The sequence below is a fragment of the Pimephales promelas genome, chromosome 19 (genome assembly GCF_988280905.1).
Source record: "Pimephales promelas chromosome 19, fPimPro1.hap1.1, whole genome shotgun sequence".
Classification (NCBI taxonomy): Eukaryota; Metazoa; Chordata; class Actinopteri; order Cypriniformes; family Leuciscidae; genus Pimephales; species Pimephales promelas.
In genome coordinates this window covers 5118015-5134601 of record NC_142787.1, presented here as the reverse complement: position 1 = coordinate 5134601, position 16587 = coordinate 5118015, and the positions used below count along the sequence as shown (strand labels likewise).

The window sequence follows — 16587 nt, the reverse complement described above, 5'->3', positions numbered from 1 at the left end:
TGGTGATGGTTACACTATACTTCTATTAAAAAATCGATTAAGCAAAGAATCCTGAACATTTTTATCAGGGTTTCTTCAAAAATATGAACTATTATATAATATAGTACATGATTATAAAATCTTCTTGTGCAGCAAATAATCATATTAGAATGATTTCTTGAATTTGATCACAGGAAATACATTACATTTTGAAAGATATTCAGATATTTTAAATTGTAATATTTCACAAGTTTACTGTTTTTACTCTTATTGATTAAATAAATGCAGCCATGGTGAGTATAGGAAACTTCTTTCAAAGTATTGTACTTTTGACATTTATTCAATAATTCATTCACTCATTCATTTAGTGTTTTTGACCGCCGTAGAGGCTGAATTTCAATCTGGCATGTGTTTGATAAAATTGAATCCTACATGATGTGTGTGTCTGTCTACAGTGAAATGAATTCCGGCATCATTAAAACAGATCAGCACTATGAGCGAATGATGTACAAGGAGGCGTTGAAGAGCGGCTTTTTTGAGTTCCAGGTAACGGATACTAAATCACATCAACATCCTGTCAATGTGGGGTGGAGCAAATACATCAGCAGTAGTAATATTAATAAAAAAAGAACAATAAAACATTGAGACATGTACTATTTGATATTTGTCAGGGAACCTTCAGTAACATGAGACTGTATATAATAAACATGTTCTTGATACTTTGAAGGCTGCTAAGGATAAGTACAGGGAGCTGGCCATCGAGGGCATGCACAGGGATCTTGTGTTCCAGTTCATCGAGAACCAAACGCTCCTGCTGGCTCCCATCTGCCCCCACCTGTGTGAACACACCTGGTCTCTGCTGGGAAAGGTGAGACCCCCCTTAAACCATGATCACATCAACAATACAGTCAGAACAATAATAACGTGGAATAGTTTCTGTCCTAATGTTCATTCATGTGTCTTCAGTAGGAATGGGTACCGAAACCCGGTATTAAACGGGCCCCGGTACTGAATTTTGAAAGACCGCTGTATCGATAAGCTCGGACGTTATCGGTTCTGCTGTCGGTACTGGAGAAATTAAGTAAATACACGCAAGTTGGGCTACCATTTATTATTCCTATAAAGACGTTATCTTGAACATGTTTATATCGCCAGCCATTTCTATAAACTGTATTTTAATTAAACCATTTGTCTGTGATGCAAATTTGCAATTCGCAGTTCAGAAGAGAGAGAGAGAGAAGAGAGAGAGCGATCGCTCACGCAAAGCCACAGCACGCGCAACACGACAGAACTAACATTCAACGTGGTTACACTTTAGATCTGGGATATTATTCTAATATATTTTGTATTTTGGCTTCCAAAGATTATAAAAAGAAGATATTTGAGATAAAACCGTTAAAAAACGAGACGATCTGTCCAGCTTAACTTCCTTTACTTCACAGCGCTGCGGAGCGCTGTCAGTTCTTCCTAAAACTCAAACGTGCCGTCAGAATCAGCACGATCGGCGACTGTTGCAAAATGCTGTCTTCTACTGTTGCAAGATCAAAAAATGGCTATTAAAAACACAAAAACCTGCGCAAGAGACGCTGTTCACAAGGCGGTGCGCGCTCCGAAACGGACTGCAACGAGAAAAGAAAAGTACTTGGGCTTCGTGTGTCCTTAACTATCAAATATACATAAAAATGTCAAAATGACCAGCTCTGAGATTCACTTAAACACAGTTTATTCACTTAAACACAAGTATGTCTTAAATGGACGTAAATAATAGGGAGAAAATGATGGTGCATCAGTCCCCATTAGATCTGCAATCGGTCTTAAAGGGGCAGCAGTCTAATAGCCTAAACCTGCTGACGATTCAGCCATTAATGCAAATCAAACAAAAGGCAGAGAAAATCCCTCACAGCTTTTGAATGAGTAACTTTAGATTTAATAAGCATTAATCTATCTGTGATAAACTATACAGTGACATTTTATATTTGATTACTAGGTTTCTTTTCAGACAGAAACAATTACCTGAAAAGATATGCTAGTAGACCTTCCTGAAATTAAAGCACTTTGTACATAATTTGTATCTTTGATTAATTGTATTTTTGTGTTTGTACTTGTTTTTTTCTTATGTGTCCTTTTTGTTTAAAAACAAAAAAAGCCTGCACACTGCTGCATAACAAAAATATATTTTTCTTCGTTTTGCTTTTTCTATTTTACATTTCAAAATATAAAGTTTAATTATGTTCTTAATTTTTAAAATAAATAAATAAATAACAAAAAACACCAAAAAGAACCGATAAGAATACCGTTAAAGTACCGGATCGATAAGCGGTATCGGTAAGAGTAGTAATACCGATAAAACCTTAACGATACCCATCCCTAGTCTTCAGTGTCACATGATGCTTCAGAAATCATTCTGATATGCTGATTCGGTGCTTAAGAAACATTTCTCGCTATTATCAATGTTAAAAAACAAATCATATATTTGATTATTCTGGATTCTTTAAAGAAATAGGAAATCCAAAAGAACAGAATTATTTTAAATCGTATTTTTTGTCATTAAATTGAAATTCAGTTTTGCCAACAGGAATAATTTGCATTTATTTCAATAAATAAAAAAATTATAAATGATGATTTTAATAGAAAACAGTCCTTTTTAATTTGCTAAATTGCACTACCATAATGTTTTGCTGTTTTTTTTTTTTAAATCAAATAGCCTTAGTGATTCTTCTTTCAAAAATATTTAAAACATCTTGTGACATCACTGTGAATTGACATTTATTTAATTTTAGAAAGAAAAATATTAATTAACTAGTTTTATTCACATTAATTTATAGATAATAGGTTGATTTTTTTTTTTTTTTTAATTGAAGACTTTCCCAAAATAAATGTTTGTTTGTTTATTTATTTATTTTACATTTGGTAAAAGAATAATTTGGACTAAAATTGCAGCTTTGGTATATGCACTCTGGCATAATTTTTACTTTAATTTGTCTATTTAATTTTGCATTTTAAATTGTATTTAACATATATAGGAGATTGTATCTCTACAAACAACTGATAATCACATACTGACTTTACATTTGTCTGGTTTAAATGAAAGTTTGTGCAATTCCAGTTGAAGCAGGAACACAATGCATCTTTAACTCTCACTTTTTCTCTCCTTATAGAGCAGTTCTGTAATGAAGGCTCGCTGGCCTACAGGCGGTCCAGTGGACGAGATCTTGATTCGATCCTCACAGTATCTGATGGACACTGCTCATGACCTCCGCCTTCGTCTGAAAGCTTACACCCAGCCAGCCAAGGGCAAGGTATGGACTTCACCACTTCATTGATCACCACAATATATTTGTATATGTTTTTGTGTTGGTATATTATGTTTTGTCTAATTTTGTCAAACACATTTAACAAGAAGTCAAGTGTCGTGTTCTGTATCATTAAGATCTAAAGGTAATACTTACATGTCAATTAGGGATGAATATTATAGGGGTAACATATCAGCTTGTTGATAATGAGGGATAATGTTTTGGCAAAGCGTTGCACAGTGAAACATGGGTTTTATTAGGGATGTAACACACCAATCAGAGAACTATCACCAATGAAATCCAACTTTTGTTGCCTCACGGAACTGTTGTTTTTTAGGCCAAAATCTTGTGTTTGATCACACCTCGAAGACAACAGCCAACGGCCCTTAACTATCAGGAATATTCTGCGTGTGCTTGAGCTAGGGCTGGGCGATATATCGAGTATGTACGATGTATCGTTATATTTTTTGAAACGATATGGAATGAGGCAATACCGTTTATATCGATACAGTAGTTTGATATGAGCACATCTGAAAAATAGCGGAGTTTGCAGTGTGAGCTGCTGCAGTGAAAGTAGCTAGGCTACGTAGTACAATTTGTCCTAAACATGATACAAGCTTATATTAATTGCGTCAAAATCACTTTGATATAGTTAACAAGTTTAAGGCAGCTTGCCGCCCTGTCAAATGCTCTGACAGACACTGTTGCTGACTGACAGATATACTTGCACTGTTTAATGCGTTTGAGATGTGGTGCTTTCCTCAGTGCTCAACTTACATTTCACATATTCTCCATCTGTAAATGTTAGAAAGTAAAGCAAATATGTCCATTTCACAACAAATATGTCCATGTCAGAAGAGGACGAGCTTCTGCAAGTGAATCTCCGCTAAAATTCATGCTTCCTTGAACGAGCGCCGGCGCGCGCATGCGCGTGAATAGTACTACGTAGTACGCAATAATTCTGACTAAAATAAACATATTGCTAAAATATTTGTTGTTGGAGAAAATAAATGTGCCATATGTGGAATTTTAAACCTACAAGTATATATTTTTAATGAAAGTGAAAGTGATTATAATGGGGTAATCAAATGCAGGCTAATATAATTAGTTTGTGCTTTTGTTTTTGTTTTTATTTTCATTTTTAGTTTAGCTTTTAGTCAATATAAAAACAAAAGCTTTTTGCACATAATATATTGCATAGCCTATATTATATTTGTTTCCATATCTCTCAATATCAACATTGTTTGTAGGATTTCATTGGGCTGAATGTGAAATATATATATATATATAATTTTTTTTTTTTTTTTTCAATATAAAGATTTTCTTTATCTAAATAGAAAACGTAGAAAGTACCGAGATATATATCGTATATCGCCATTTGACCAAAAAATATCGAGAGATGATTTTTTGGCCATATCGCCCAGCCCTACCTTGAGAGGAAATAACTCTCCAAACCAGAAGGTGGCAGTAGTCTGTTTTTGTACTGCGGATATATAAACTGAGAATAAAGCAGTGATTTTCTACCATATTGAATAAGAATCACACTGTTCAGTTTGTCTTCACTTTAGTCTTTCCAGGCGCCCATGTTGTTACTGAAATATTTGAATGCTCAGATATGTAGAATTAGAAGAGCCTGTGTGGCCTCTATCTGTGTGTGCCATCTTGACTTTTGTCTTTTTTATTTGACTTACATTTACATTTAATCATTTAGCAGACGCTTTTACCCAAAGCGACTTACAAACGAGGAGAACAATGGAAGCAATCAGACCAACAAGAGGGCAATAGTATACAAGTGCTGTAACAAGGCTCAGTAAGTCTAACACAGTACACATAGCAAGTTTTTTTCTCTTAGAACCCCCCCCAAATATAAGAGAAAAGTAAGTACTAGGATTAATTGATCAGTTTCTGATGAAAAAGATGTGTATTTAGATTTTTTTTTAAATGTCTGTGAGTGATTTCGCGCCTCTTTGGGATGACACCATGAAGCGTCGTTCACTTGCAGAACGCAAGCTTCTGGAGTCTGAACTTGCGAGTTTAGGTTTTTGGTGCAGAGCCAGTGGTTGTTCTGTTGGCAAACATTGGTGCCTTGAATGTGATGCAAGCGGTTATTGGCGGGCAGTTCAAACTGATGAAGATAGGTGTGATTGAAGACCACCCTCGCTGCTGCATTCTGGATCAGTTGACAGTACGTGTCAAAAGGCCGCTAAGAGAGCATTACAATAGTCCAGTCTGGAGAGAACAAGAGCTTTGATAAGGAGTTGTGTGGTCTGCTCTGATAGGAATGGTCTAATCTTCTTAATGTTGTATAAAGCAAATCTGCAAGACTGGGCCGTTGTAGTAATAAGATCTGTGAAGATTAACTGATCACTACAACTCCAAGATTCCTGGCTGTCCTGGAAGGAGTTATGGTTGACGAACCTGGCTGTATAGAAAAGTTATGATGGAGTGTTGTGATTGGCTGAGACCACAAGCAGTTCTGATTGTCCAACATCCAGCAAGAAATGTATAGCCGCGTTTCCACCGCAATTACCAGGAACTATTTGTCCCAGGAACTTTTTTTTTTCCCCAGACCGCTTGCTTACTACGTTTACACCGCGAACTAAAGTACCGGTCCGGGGCGGGAAGATTAGTAGTGACGTTGAACTGCTTGCGACTGCTCTTCCAAGCCTGCGCGTTTGTTTTGAGTTTTGTATGGAGGAGATTCAAGCTTTGCTGCTTTTGTGGTGTGCGATTGGTTTACTAACGAGGTAATTAACAAAACGGCAGAAAAGAGATAAGCACCCAAAGCGTATTTAGAAAGCTCGTAATGCTAGATGTAGTAGAAAAGTAGACGTTTGTTATTAGCGGACATTGAACGTGAGATGGATGAGACGAACGCGCGCAATCGGGCAGAAAAATAGCGTGGTGAGAACCAATCAGCACGTTCAGCACACAAGTCCCACCCCGAAAGTTCCTGAACTCTGAAAAAGTACCATCTCGCCAGCAGGGACTTTCTGGGGGGGAAATTTTTTACCCAGAACTGTGTAAACACACAGAGTACCACCACCCCAAACTTCCTAGTTCCTGGGGAAAGTTCCTGCGGTGGAAACGCGGCTTATGTCACACAGACTGCAATGCAAACAGGTACCATTGGATCATCTGCTTGGAATGAGAAGTAGAGTTGAGTGTTATCAGCATAGCAGTGATAGGAAAAACCATGTTTCTGAATGATAGATCCTAGTGATGACATGTAGATGAAGAAGAGAAGTGGGCCAAGCACTGAGCCCTGAGGCACCCCTGTAGCAAGAACTTGTGATTTAGAGACCTTACCCCTCCAAGACAATCTGAAGGACCTACCTGAGAGGTAAGATTTGAACCACTGGAGTGCAGTTCTTGAGACACCCATCTGCATGATGAGGGTTGACAGGAGGATCTGGTTGTTGACTGTGTCAAAAGAAGTAGACCGATTCAGCAGGATGAGTACTGAGGATTTGGAAGATGCTCTTGCCAGTATTAGAGCTTCAATAACCAAGAGTCTCAGTTGAGTGGCAGCTTTTGAAACCTGATTGGTTGTTGTCCAAGAGGTTGTTCTGTACAAGATGGAGAGTTGGTTAAACGCATCTCGCTCAAGTGTCTTTGCAATAAGTGGAAGAAAGGATATCGGTCTAGTTTTCTAAAAGTGCTGGATTTAGAGTGGGTTTCTTAAGCATTGGGGTTACCCGAGCTTGCTTAAATGCTGTGGAAAGGTACCAGCGTGAAGAGAAGCACTAACCAATTAACTTCTCTCTGATTGGCTCGTTATGCCGAACAGCCAATCAGTGATCTCTAACCAACAGCTCTGACCCCAAATCAACATGATGTGATTCTGTCCAATTTGTGGCAACGGTCTGGGCAGACAGACACTCAACAACAACCCAACAATGACCCACCATCACTTTGTGTTACAGCTTTTAGGGTCCTTCTGAACACCCCCTACTGGATAAAATTGATTAAATTGGCCTATTTTCATTGATCTGGTTATTTTAAAATCATATTTCTGCTGTTATGACTCTTTTAATAGTGCTTAAACAGCAAATCTACCATTGCCGTGCTTGCTTTTGTAATTGCTGCTTGCAGCTATATTTATTGTAATTATGATAATAATAGACGATTTGAACAGCTCTAACTTTTTATCATTATGGTGATCATTATGGTGAAAACTCGCCAAACTTTGCACTCATGAAGGGTGAGAGTGGCTGTTGATTTCATGGACTGAATGTGTTTCATAGCAACTAGTGGTATATTCAAAACCTCATCCCTGCTACACCACATAAAAATGTTCAGAAATGTCTTTTAGTTATGAAGATTTTTGGGGAAACTAAAAGTGGCCAACCCTAGCAACCGCCTAGCAACCACCCAGAACACCTTAGCAACTGCCTAGCAACCACCCAGAACACCCTAGCAACTGCCTAGCAACACCCTAGTAACCACCCAGAACCCCCTAGCAACCACGCAGAACACCTTAGCAACTGCCTAAAACTGTTTTAGTTTCTTTTAGTGTTTTATGTTAGCCAGTCCCTCCAGAAAAACGCGATTATGCGATCGCTGAATTCAATGCAAAATCAGCCAAAGTCCGCATATTTATGCGGGGGCCGCATTTTTTCAAATACGCCGCACTTTCGCCGCATAAATTACCGATTTCCGTGCAAAATATGCGGGGTTTGCATAATTTCATAATCCTCGCATTTTCGTTGCAAAAAAAAGTCACATGTATCTTAGCAGAAAGTTGAAAAATGTTGCTTTTGCTTCACACAAGAGCAGCCATTTCCCCCTATTTCCATGGGAACGTTATGAAGTGACGCAATTACGCGACGCCAGACAGACTAAACGGAGGCGATTGACACAAATCGAACTCGTATAACTGTCTGTCACACGTTCTACCGTCACATCGTTACTTAATAAACAACATAAGATAAAAGAAGTAGCATCAAACAGAAATTATCCGCACACATGGGGTGTTCGAGGCGCACATATAATATAACACTGCAGACAGTTCAACAGGAGCGCGCAGCTCTTAAAGGGGCCACACCTTATTTACACTCGTTACAGTCTGAAATAAAACAAGATGAGAAATTAAATATTCCCAGCACTTTCTATGATGTAGTATGCTTGTGTATCAAAGGAAGTAATAAGAAATGACTCTTACATTAGCCTAGTGAGAACAGGATGTTGGGGGAATCACTTTTTTTTCTCTTTTTCATCAAACCGCAATTTTTGCAAGTTCCCTCAATTTTTGCAAATTCCTGCAATTTCATCGCATAAAATTGCATAAATATCCCGCATATTCCATTGCATTTTTAAAGAAAACGGGCCGCATAATCAATCAATTTTTTGCCCACAACAATCACAAAAAAACTCTGCGTTTTTCTGGAAGGACTAAATACTATTATGGTAAATGTTATATATAAATCGCAAATTTTTTCACAAATTTTTGGAAATTACCACCACAAAATCAGTCATTTTGATCGCAAAAATCACAAAAAAAAATCGTGAAATCCTGGAGGGACTGGTTAGCTAGGAATAGTAGCATCCATATTAAATCCTTGTAACATTAAGCCGTTAGACAGAGATCCTGCACCGAAACAGAATTGACCTCAAGAATGAGTCGTCGACAGCTGTCATGTAGAGTGAGTTCAGCGCCGTCCCAGACCTCCTCTGACAGAAGAGTAATGCATTATCCCTCGCTTTTATCATGGGACGGTTTCCCTACAGTCTGTTTCTACCTATGCCGGTCCTTACGTAAGCGTTATGAGTCAAGGCTCTCAGGAAAGAGGCTTTTCTCAGCCCTGTTGTTGAGATCATGTGGTAATGGATGTCGATTTGGATAAGGAGTTGTTGTGCTGATGTTTTTTAGACTATGTGAAGGAAACTAGACTGTGAGATGTAATGGGGGGAAAAAAACATCCCTAGATTTACTCCAGTCCATTTTCTTTATGTGTGTTTCGGGTCACACTTTAGATTAGGGTCCAGTTCTCACTTAACTAACTATTATTTATGACTTTTGCCTTCATAAACTCATATTTACTGCTTATTAATAGTTAGTAAGGTTAATATGTGCTTTATGCAGTAAGTACTAATAAACAGGCAATATTCTAGTAATATGCAAGCTAATAACCCAGATAGCAAACTGACATTAGGTGTTTCTCAATGTCAAGGATACTTCCTTGGCAGGACGGGTCCTTCCAAGTCATTTCCTTCAGAGGCTAGGCAAGGGTCCTCTTTAGCGTTCGGAGAACATGTAAATGGAACAGGCTAGCAAGTGCACGTCATTACATCAGTGAAAGGTCCGCTTCGGCGCTGCAAAAATCATTGTGCTGGTGTACTGCACTGTTTAAATACACTTGACAGTCCTTATTTTGTCTTGTCAGTCCTCATAGAAATAAATAAATAAAGGGATAATGTATAACCAGGCGGTTGTTATAGTGAATACAACCCTGCAAACTCTAAAGCAGAGGGGTCTTGATCAGCCGGTTGTATTCGCTGTAACAACCGCCTCGCTATTTTCCCACTTATAACATGGCTACCTACCAAATAAATCAATAATTTGACACAAAATATTGATTTAAAAAGGAGTTTATTCATTCAAAAACGATTATATTACCGGAGTTAACAGAACTACCTCCATAGCAACATGATCTAGCTGTTAAAACGCATGCAATTGTAAAATATGTGACCAACAAAAAAGGCTATGAAGTAAAAATTAAAAAGTTAATCACCAGTAAAAGGGAACAGCTTTAAATCCCCTCAGCAAATTTGAGCCGATATGTTAAATAGTTTAACAAACATTAAATAAATGGCTAAACTGAAATTATACTTGCTTACATTTGAAAGCATATTGCCGTTATCACTCCGACTCCGCTAACGGTCGACATTTTTTAGTTTTTGAACAAGATAGCAAAGCTGCGCATAGGATTGTGGGTGATTTAAGAGCGCGAAGGCTACACATATGCATCCTTTCCTGTGTATGGGATATTTTCCGAACGAAGGACTCAGTCCTTGGTTGAAATTCTGAGGATCCTCGACATTGGAACAGTCCTTCGACGGACGTCGATGACGTAGCATCCTCGAAATTCCGGCTTCCGAGGATCCTTCCTTGACATTGAGAAACGCCTATTGAATCAACGTGGAAATATGACATCGAAACAACGTTGATCTGACATTGTTTTGCTCATCGAATTAACGTTGAACCAATGTCAGACGCGTCATTCTTTCAAAACTAATGGAAAATCAACTTGAAATCAACGCGTTGTTTCAAGGTTATGAAAGCAAACCAATTTTCGATTTTCATTTAGCTTTGAAGAATGCCGCGTCTGACGTTGATTCAACGTTAATTCGATGAGCAAAATCAACGTTGTTTCAATGTCATGAGAGACGTCGTTTCCACGTTGATTCAATGTCAGTTTGCTGTCTGGGAAGCAACTAGTTAAAAGTGAGAATTGGTACCTAAACTAAAATGTTAGCATATATATATATTATTGATGTTGTTATTACTATATCACAAGGTCTGTGTTCAGAATACTTGAAGTCCCTGTAAAGTCAAAATTAAGTATGTGTTCTGAGTCTGTCATACCACAGAAAAATGTGTTCTTAGCCACCCAGCCAAATTTGAATGATAAAAAAGCCGGCAAGTACATAAAATAAGCTATCAAAATCTTGAAAAAATCAGCAGTTATCTCTAGCTGTGTCTGAAACCGCTCACTCGTTCACTCATTCACTAATCCCTATATAGTGTATGGCATTTGAGTGCACTATATCTGCAAGGAGTGAACGAGATGAAGTGAGTGAATTCGGACGCTGACGTTTAAACTGTACGTCGGAGAGTTGGAGCTGTCGCAGTAAAGGCTTCGTCACGCGTACTGATAAAACTCCTTTTATCTTACATTACCTACTTTATAAAATAATATTAACAACAATAACAATCATAATGACTTTATTTTGTAATTATATACCTCCATGCCAGCTTTGTAGTTTCATCAACTGAAATTGTAACTCTCACGTTCACAGATGACGTGTCGTCGAGCGCCCTCCGGCGACCGTTATTATATTCAAATGAATACGCTTCTTAACGACGATTAACGGATATTTTTCAAATCCTCCACTGGATGTAATGTAATCTCTGGTTTAAACTTGCTCACGCCACACTTTCATGAGCGCTCAGTTCTCTCCGCATTGGATTGTGGGAAATAGGGCTTCAGCGAGTGTACATCGAATGTACACTTGAATTCAGAGAGGATTGTGGGTAAAAGTAGGGAATGATGTCGTTCACTCAGAATTCGGACACCACTACAAAATGGCCGACACCCGATATAGTGCACTCTATAGTGGATAGGGAGCGATTTCAGACACAGCTTCTGTTCTCAAACACTGGGGGCGTGTCCGCTGAAACCACGCCCACTCGCGGGAAAGCTGTCGACGGTGATATTAGGTGAAACTGCTCTCGGAACGGGAGGATGAACGCTGAGGCGGAAGATAGACGTTTCGGCCCCGTTCACCAGCAGCATCGGATTATCAGTAAATGCCAGTTGTCTCTGAGGAAAGTTTATTAAACGATCCTGTGTAAAATGATCACTACAGAGGCGGGTGTTGCTGTCGTTGATCCTCAGCTCTGCTCTTCATCAAGGTTGGCTCTACACAAAATGAATCCAACTCTTCTTGATGTGATCGCCTTTAGGAAATTTAAATAAAGACACCGATCTGTTCTGTACATGATCGCATCCAGGTAGTAACCTATGTATTTCCTTGTCAAAGGCATAACAAGCTAGTAAACTGTAGACTGTAACGTTAGTAACTAATAGTACTGACAGTAATTGAGCGGCGAATGCAAATGTGCTCTATTGTTAGGGTAGAGATCATCCCCTGTCTATGGATCAGCCAACGTGTGTCATCAAGTTGGGGTGTGTCCACGAGCTCTTGGGCTCCAGTGCGTCATCGAGCCCTGTTTTAGCCCCGCCCAAAAAACTGTTTAACGGTCTAACTCCGTATTTCAGTACTTCACAGTTCACAGTCTTTGTAATATGTTTTAGCAATACATTTGTGTTTAGAACTTTTTTTTGTTGAATTACCTTTACAGGGACTTTAATATTAATGTACTTCTTGTGTAATGGGCTTTAAACCATCTCATCTTCAGTTTAAGATTGCATGTCTTTGTCAACAGAAGGCGGACAGCAAACCACCAGCTAAGCCCACGCACTGCAACATCTATGTGGCGAAGACCTACCCACCCTGGCAGCACAGCGCCCTCTCTCTGCTGGGCAAACATTACAAGGTACAAACACCTTAATCACAGCTCAGTATATATCAGTATATCACTCGTATATCACAGCGTGCAAATAGAGACAATCTTCACATATTTAATGGGGCTGGGTATTGACACAAATTTCAAATTGATTCGATTCCAATTGACTAGCTTTTGATTTAGTTCAGATTCTGATTCAATATCAGTTCGGATAAACATTCAACTAAAGGATTATTAGGAACACCTGTTCAATTTCTCATGAATGCAAGTATCTAATCATCCAATCTCATGGCAGTTGCTTCAATGCATTTAGGGGTGTGGTCCTGGTCAAGTCAATCTTCTGAACTCCAAACTGAATGTCAGAATGGGAAAGAAAGGTGATTTAAGAAAGGTGATTTTGAGCGTGGCATGGTTGTTGGTGCCAGACGGGCCGGTCTGACTATTTCACAATCTGCTCAGTTACTGGGATTTTCACACACAACCATTTCTAGGGTTTACAAAGAATGGTGTGAACAGGGAAAAACATCCAGTATGCAGCAGTCCTGTGGGAGAAAATGCCTTGTTGATGCTAGAGGTCAGAGGAGAATGGGCCGACCGATTCAAGCTGATAGAAGAGCAACTTTGACTGAAATAACCACTTGTTACAACCGAGGTATGCAGCAAAGCCTTTGTGAAGCCAAAACACAGACAACCTTGAGGCGGATGGGCTACAACACCACCGGGTACCACTCATCTCCGCTACAAATAGGAAAAAGAGGCTACAATTTGCAAGAGCTCACCAAAACTGGACAGTTGAAGACTGGAAAATGTTGCCTGGTCTGATGAGTCTCGATTTCTGTTGAGACATTCAGATGGTAGAGTCAGAATTTGGCGTAAACAGAATGAGAACATGGATCCATCATGCCTTGTTACCACTGTGCAGGCTGGTGGTGGTGGTGTAATGGTGTGGGGGATGTTTTCTTGGCACACTTTAGGCCCCTTAGTGCCAATTGGGCATCGTTTAAATGCCACGGCCTACCTGAGCATTGTTTCTGACCATGTCCATCCCTTTATGGCCATCATGTGCCCATCCTCTGATGGCTACTTCCGGCAGGATAATGCACCATGTCACAAAGCTTGAATCATTTCAAATTGGTTTCTTGAACATGACAACGAGTTGACTGTACTAAAATGGCCCCCACAGTCACCAGATCTCAACCCAATAGAGCATCTTTGGGATGTGGTGGAACGGGAGCTTCGTGCCCTGGATGTGCATCCCACAAATCTCCATCAACTGCAAGATGCGATCCTATCAATATGGGCCAACATTTCTAAAGAATGCTTTCAGCACCTTGTTGAATCAATGCCACGTAGAATTAAGGTGAAAGGGGGTCAAACACAGTATTAGTATGGTGTTCCTAATAATCTTTTAGCTAAAATAATATGGATCAATCTGTTTTTTATCATAATCAAGTATTCCACAGAGCCGTGTAATAATGGTGAATATTATGTGCTGTATTATTATGCTGTATTTGGATATGCAACTATCTGATCATTTCTCCAGTTCTATTTTAATGCCAGTGTTGAATTTAGAGGGTTAAATCTTGACCTGAGCCGTGAATCTAATGGCTATTCTTTCCCATTTTCATTTCCAGAGCAACAGTGGAGCTCTACCTGACAATAAGGTCATCGCCACAGAGCTGGGTGCCATGCCGGAGCTCAAGAAGTACATGAAGAGAGTGATGCCCTTTGTAGCCATGATAAAGGTAGAAGAGAATTCTGGTACTTGAATACGGTCTTGAAAAAAACAGGGTTTTAGATTATTATTGGAATACTGTAAGCCCACAATATTGTTTTCAATTCAGCCAAACACTTTACACAATTAATAATACATTATTAAAACAATACAGTATTAAGCAGTAAGGTTGAAACAAGTGAAATAAGCGATATATCAATTCTATTGTTTAATTTTCTTAATGTTAACGAACCCAATAATTGATGGATGGATGGATGGATGGATTTACCCGACAGTATAATATTGTGTGTGTATTTTATACACACTGTATATGTATATATAATGAGTCTTAATTATGCAAACTGTTAAACCTTGTTTTGCTGCTGAACATATGCTAGTTGAATAACTTCCAGAATATTATTGAACCAAATGTGTCATAAAAAGCATTAAAATGTGTCCTGCTTCTGTGTATTTCCAGGACAGCCTAGAGAAAATGGGGCCCAGGGTTCTTGATCTAGAGCTGGAGTTTGACGAGCGCACCGTCTTACTGGAGAACATCGTTTATTTGACTAATTCTCTCGAGGTAATAGCGCACAACTACTTGTTAAGCCAACTAAATGTACAGTTTCTACAAAACCAAAAGAAAGACCCTTACTTTCAAACACTTAAATACAAAATCGATATTAACTTAATGTATGGCTTAATGAATCTCCCTGGACTTGTCTCATCAGCGCAAACAAAAAAAATAATTCAAAATGTTTTCTGCCTCTCAAACAACTTTTCATGTCTGCTGATGTAATCAAGGCCGTGTGGGCGGGGCAAATTATATTATCCAATCATCACAGTCCAGAAAGTTCCTGCTCAATAAAAACAAGCCCCACCTCATGTAATTTCCCTTTGAATATTGTCTTTTACTCTAAAAATACATAGCAAAGGTGTTTTTTTTGTTTGTTTTTTCAACACCCAACCAAAGCGCAGTGTTGAATGCAGTGAGCACTATTATTAGTTGACTTTAGGCCTGATCTCATTGTTAGTTGTTTCTCTCTAACCCCTCTCTCCCTCTCCGTCTCCTCCGTCAGTTGGATCAGATAGACGTTGTATTCGCCTCTGAAGCGGATGACAAAGTAAAGGAGGACTGTTGCCCTGGGAAACCGTTCTGTGTCTTCAGATCTGAGGTGATGATGAGAGCCACTGAGGCCCTATTCTCTCTCTCTCTCTTTTAATGGTTGATCTGGCCTGTGCTTCATGCAGCTAGAGACAGGCTAATTTTAGAAGTACGCTGTGCATGGGTAATGCTTCTTACATTCAGCTCACTGTGGTGTAGTGTAGTGTACAGCGTGTTGGTTCGTCATTGTGTGAGTGAGTTTATGAATGGGTGAATGTGAGGCAAAATGTAAAGCGCTTTGGTGGCCATTGGATCTGTGAAAGCGCTATATACTGTATAATGTATCATCCATAAATGCATCATCTTCAGCTGTGACCTCTGTTTCTCCTGTAGCCTGGAGTGTCAGTCTCACTGCTGAACCCTCAGCCAGCCAACGGCCTGTTCTCCACCAAGATCGACATCCGACAGGGAGACAGCAAAGACAGCATCATCCGCAGACTGTCACGAGTCAACAGAGCCATCAAGGGTAAAGCTTACTTAGCAAAGGTTTCATGAAACTATTGAGATATTCAAGGCAACAAGCAACATTTGAAAATATCCAAACACTGAACCTGATTTCCCCATGTACACAACGTTCCTGGATTGACATCTCTGTTGATCCTGGAACAACATTAGGCCACCCTTAAAAATATTCTTGTTTGCCGTAACCCGACCGACCCTGTCAATTTTGGGCCGACCCAATTTTTTATTTTTTTTTCCTTTTAGTCCGACCGACTTGCCGGTTGTAACTTGCCTTCAGACCGACCGATTTTTATTTTATTTTTACTCTTCAAACGACTAATTCAAATTCAATAAAATGATATTTTAGTTAGTATTGTGAAAGTTGCTTATGTCTATAAACGTAGGCTACGTTCTTTCTTTTAAATAAAAACCCGTGGCGTCATCGTCATCTGATTATGTTTACACGATTGGTTTACCCGTGTCACACTGTCTGTATGGCTTGTAGCTTACGTTCGCTTAGTTTCATTCAGTGTTCCCGCTTGGTAAACCCGGTATTAAACGGGCAACGGGGGTGAATATCAACCATTTCTATATATAATAATAATATTAAACAATTTGTCTGTGATGCAATTTTGCTATTCGCAGTCCAGAAGAGAGAGCGATCTCTCACCCGGAGCCACAGCGCACACAGCATTACAGCCCTGCTTAATGAGTGACAATGAGGACATGGTTACCTACACTT

The 16587-nt window shown here is 39.2% G+C and overlaps 1 protein-coding gene across 2 annotated transcripts in view; it reads left to right on the top strand.

Annotated features, from left to right (window-relative positions):
• lars1b (leucyl-tRNA synthetase 1b) overlaps positions 1-16587 on the top strand; it is a 44297-nt gene that overhangs the window by 25674 nt on the left and 2036 nt on the right. For both annotated transcript variants that reach the window (XM_089123957.1, XM_089123956.1), the window contains 8 exons: positions 435-525; positions 707-847; positions 3138-3278; positions 12445-12555; positions 14160-14270; positions 14718-14822; positions 15319-15414; positions 15738-15870. In XM_089123957.1, coding sequence (XP_088980083.1) covers positions 435-525; positions 707-847; positions 3138-3278; positions 12445-12555; positions 14160-14270; positions 14718-14822; positions 15319-15414; positions 15738-15870 — 929 coding nt within the window. The remainder of the gene's footprint in view (positions 1-434; positions 526-706; positions 848-3137; positions 3279-12444; positions 12556-14159; positions 14271-14717; positions 14823-15318; positions 15415-15737; positions 15871-16587) is intronic.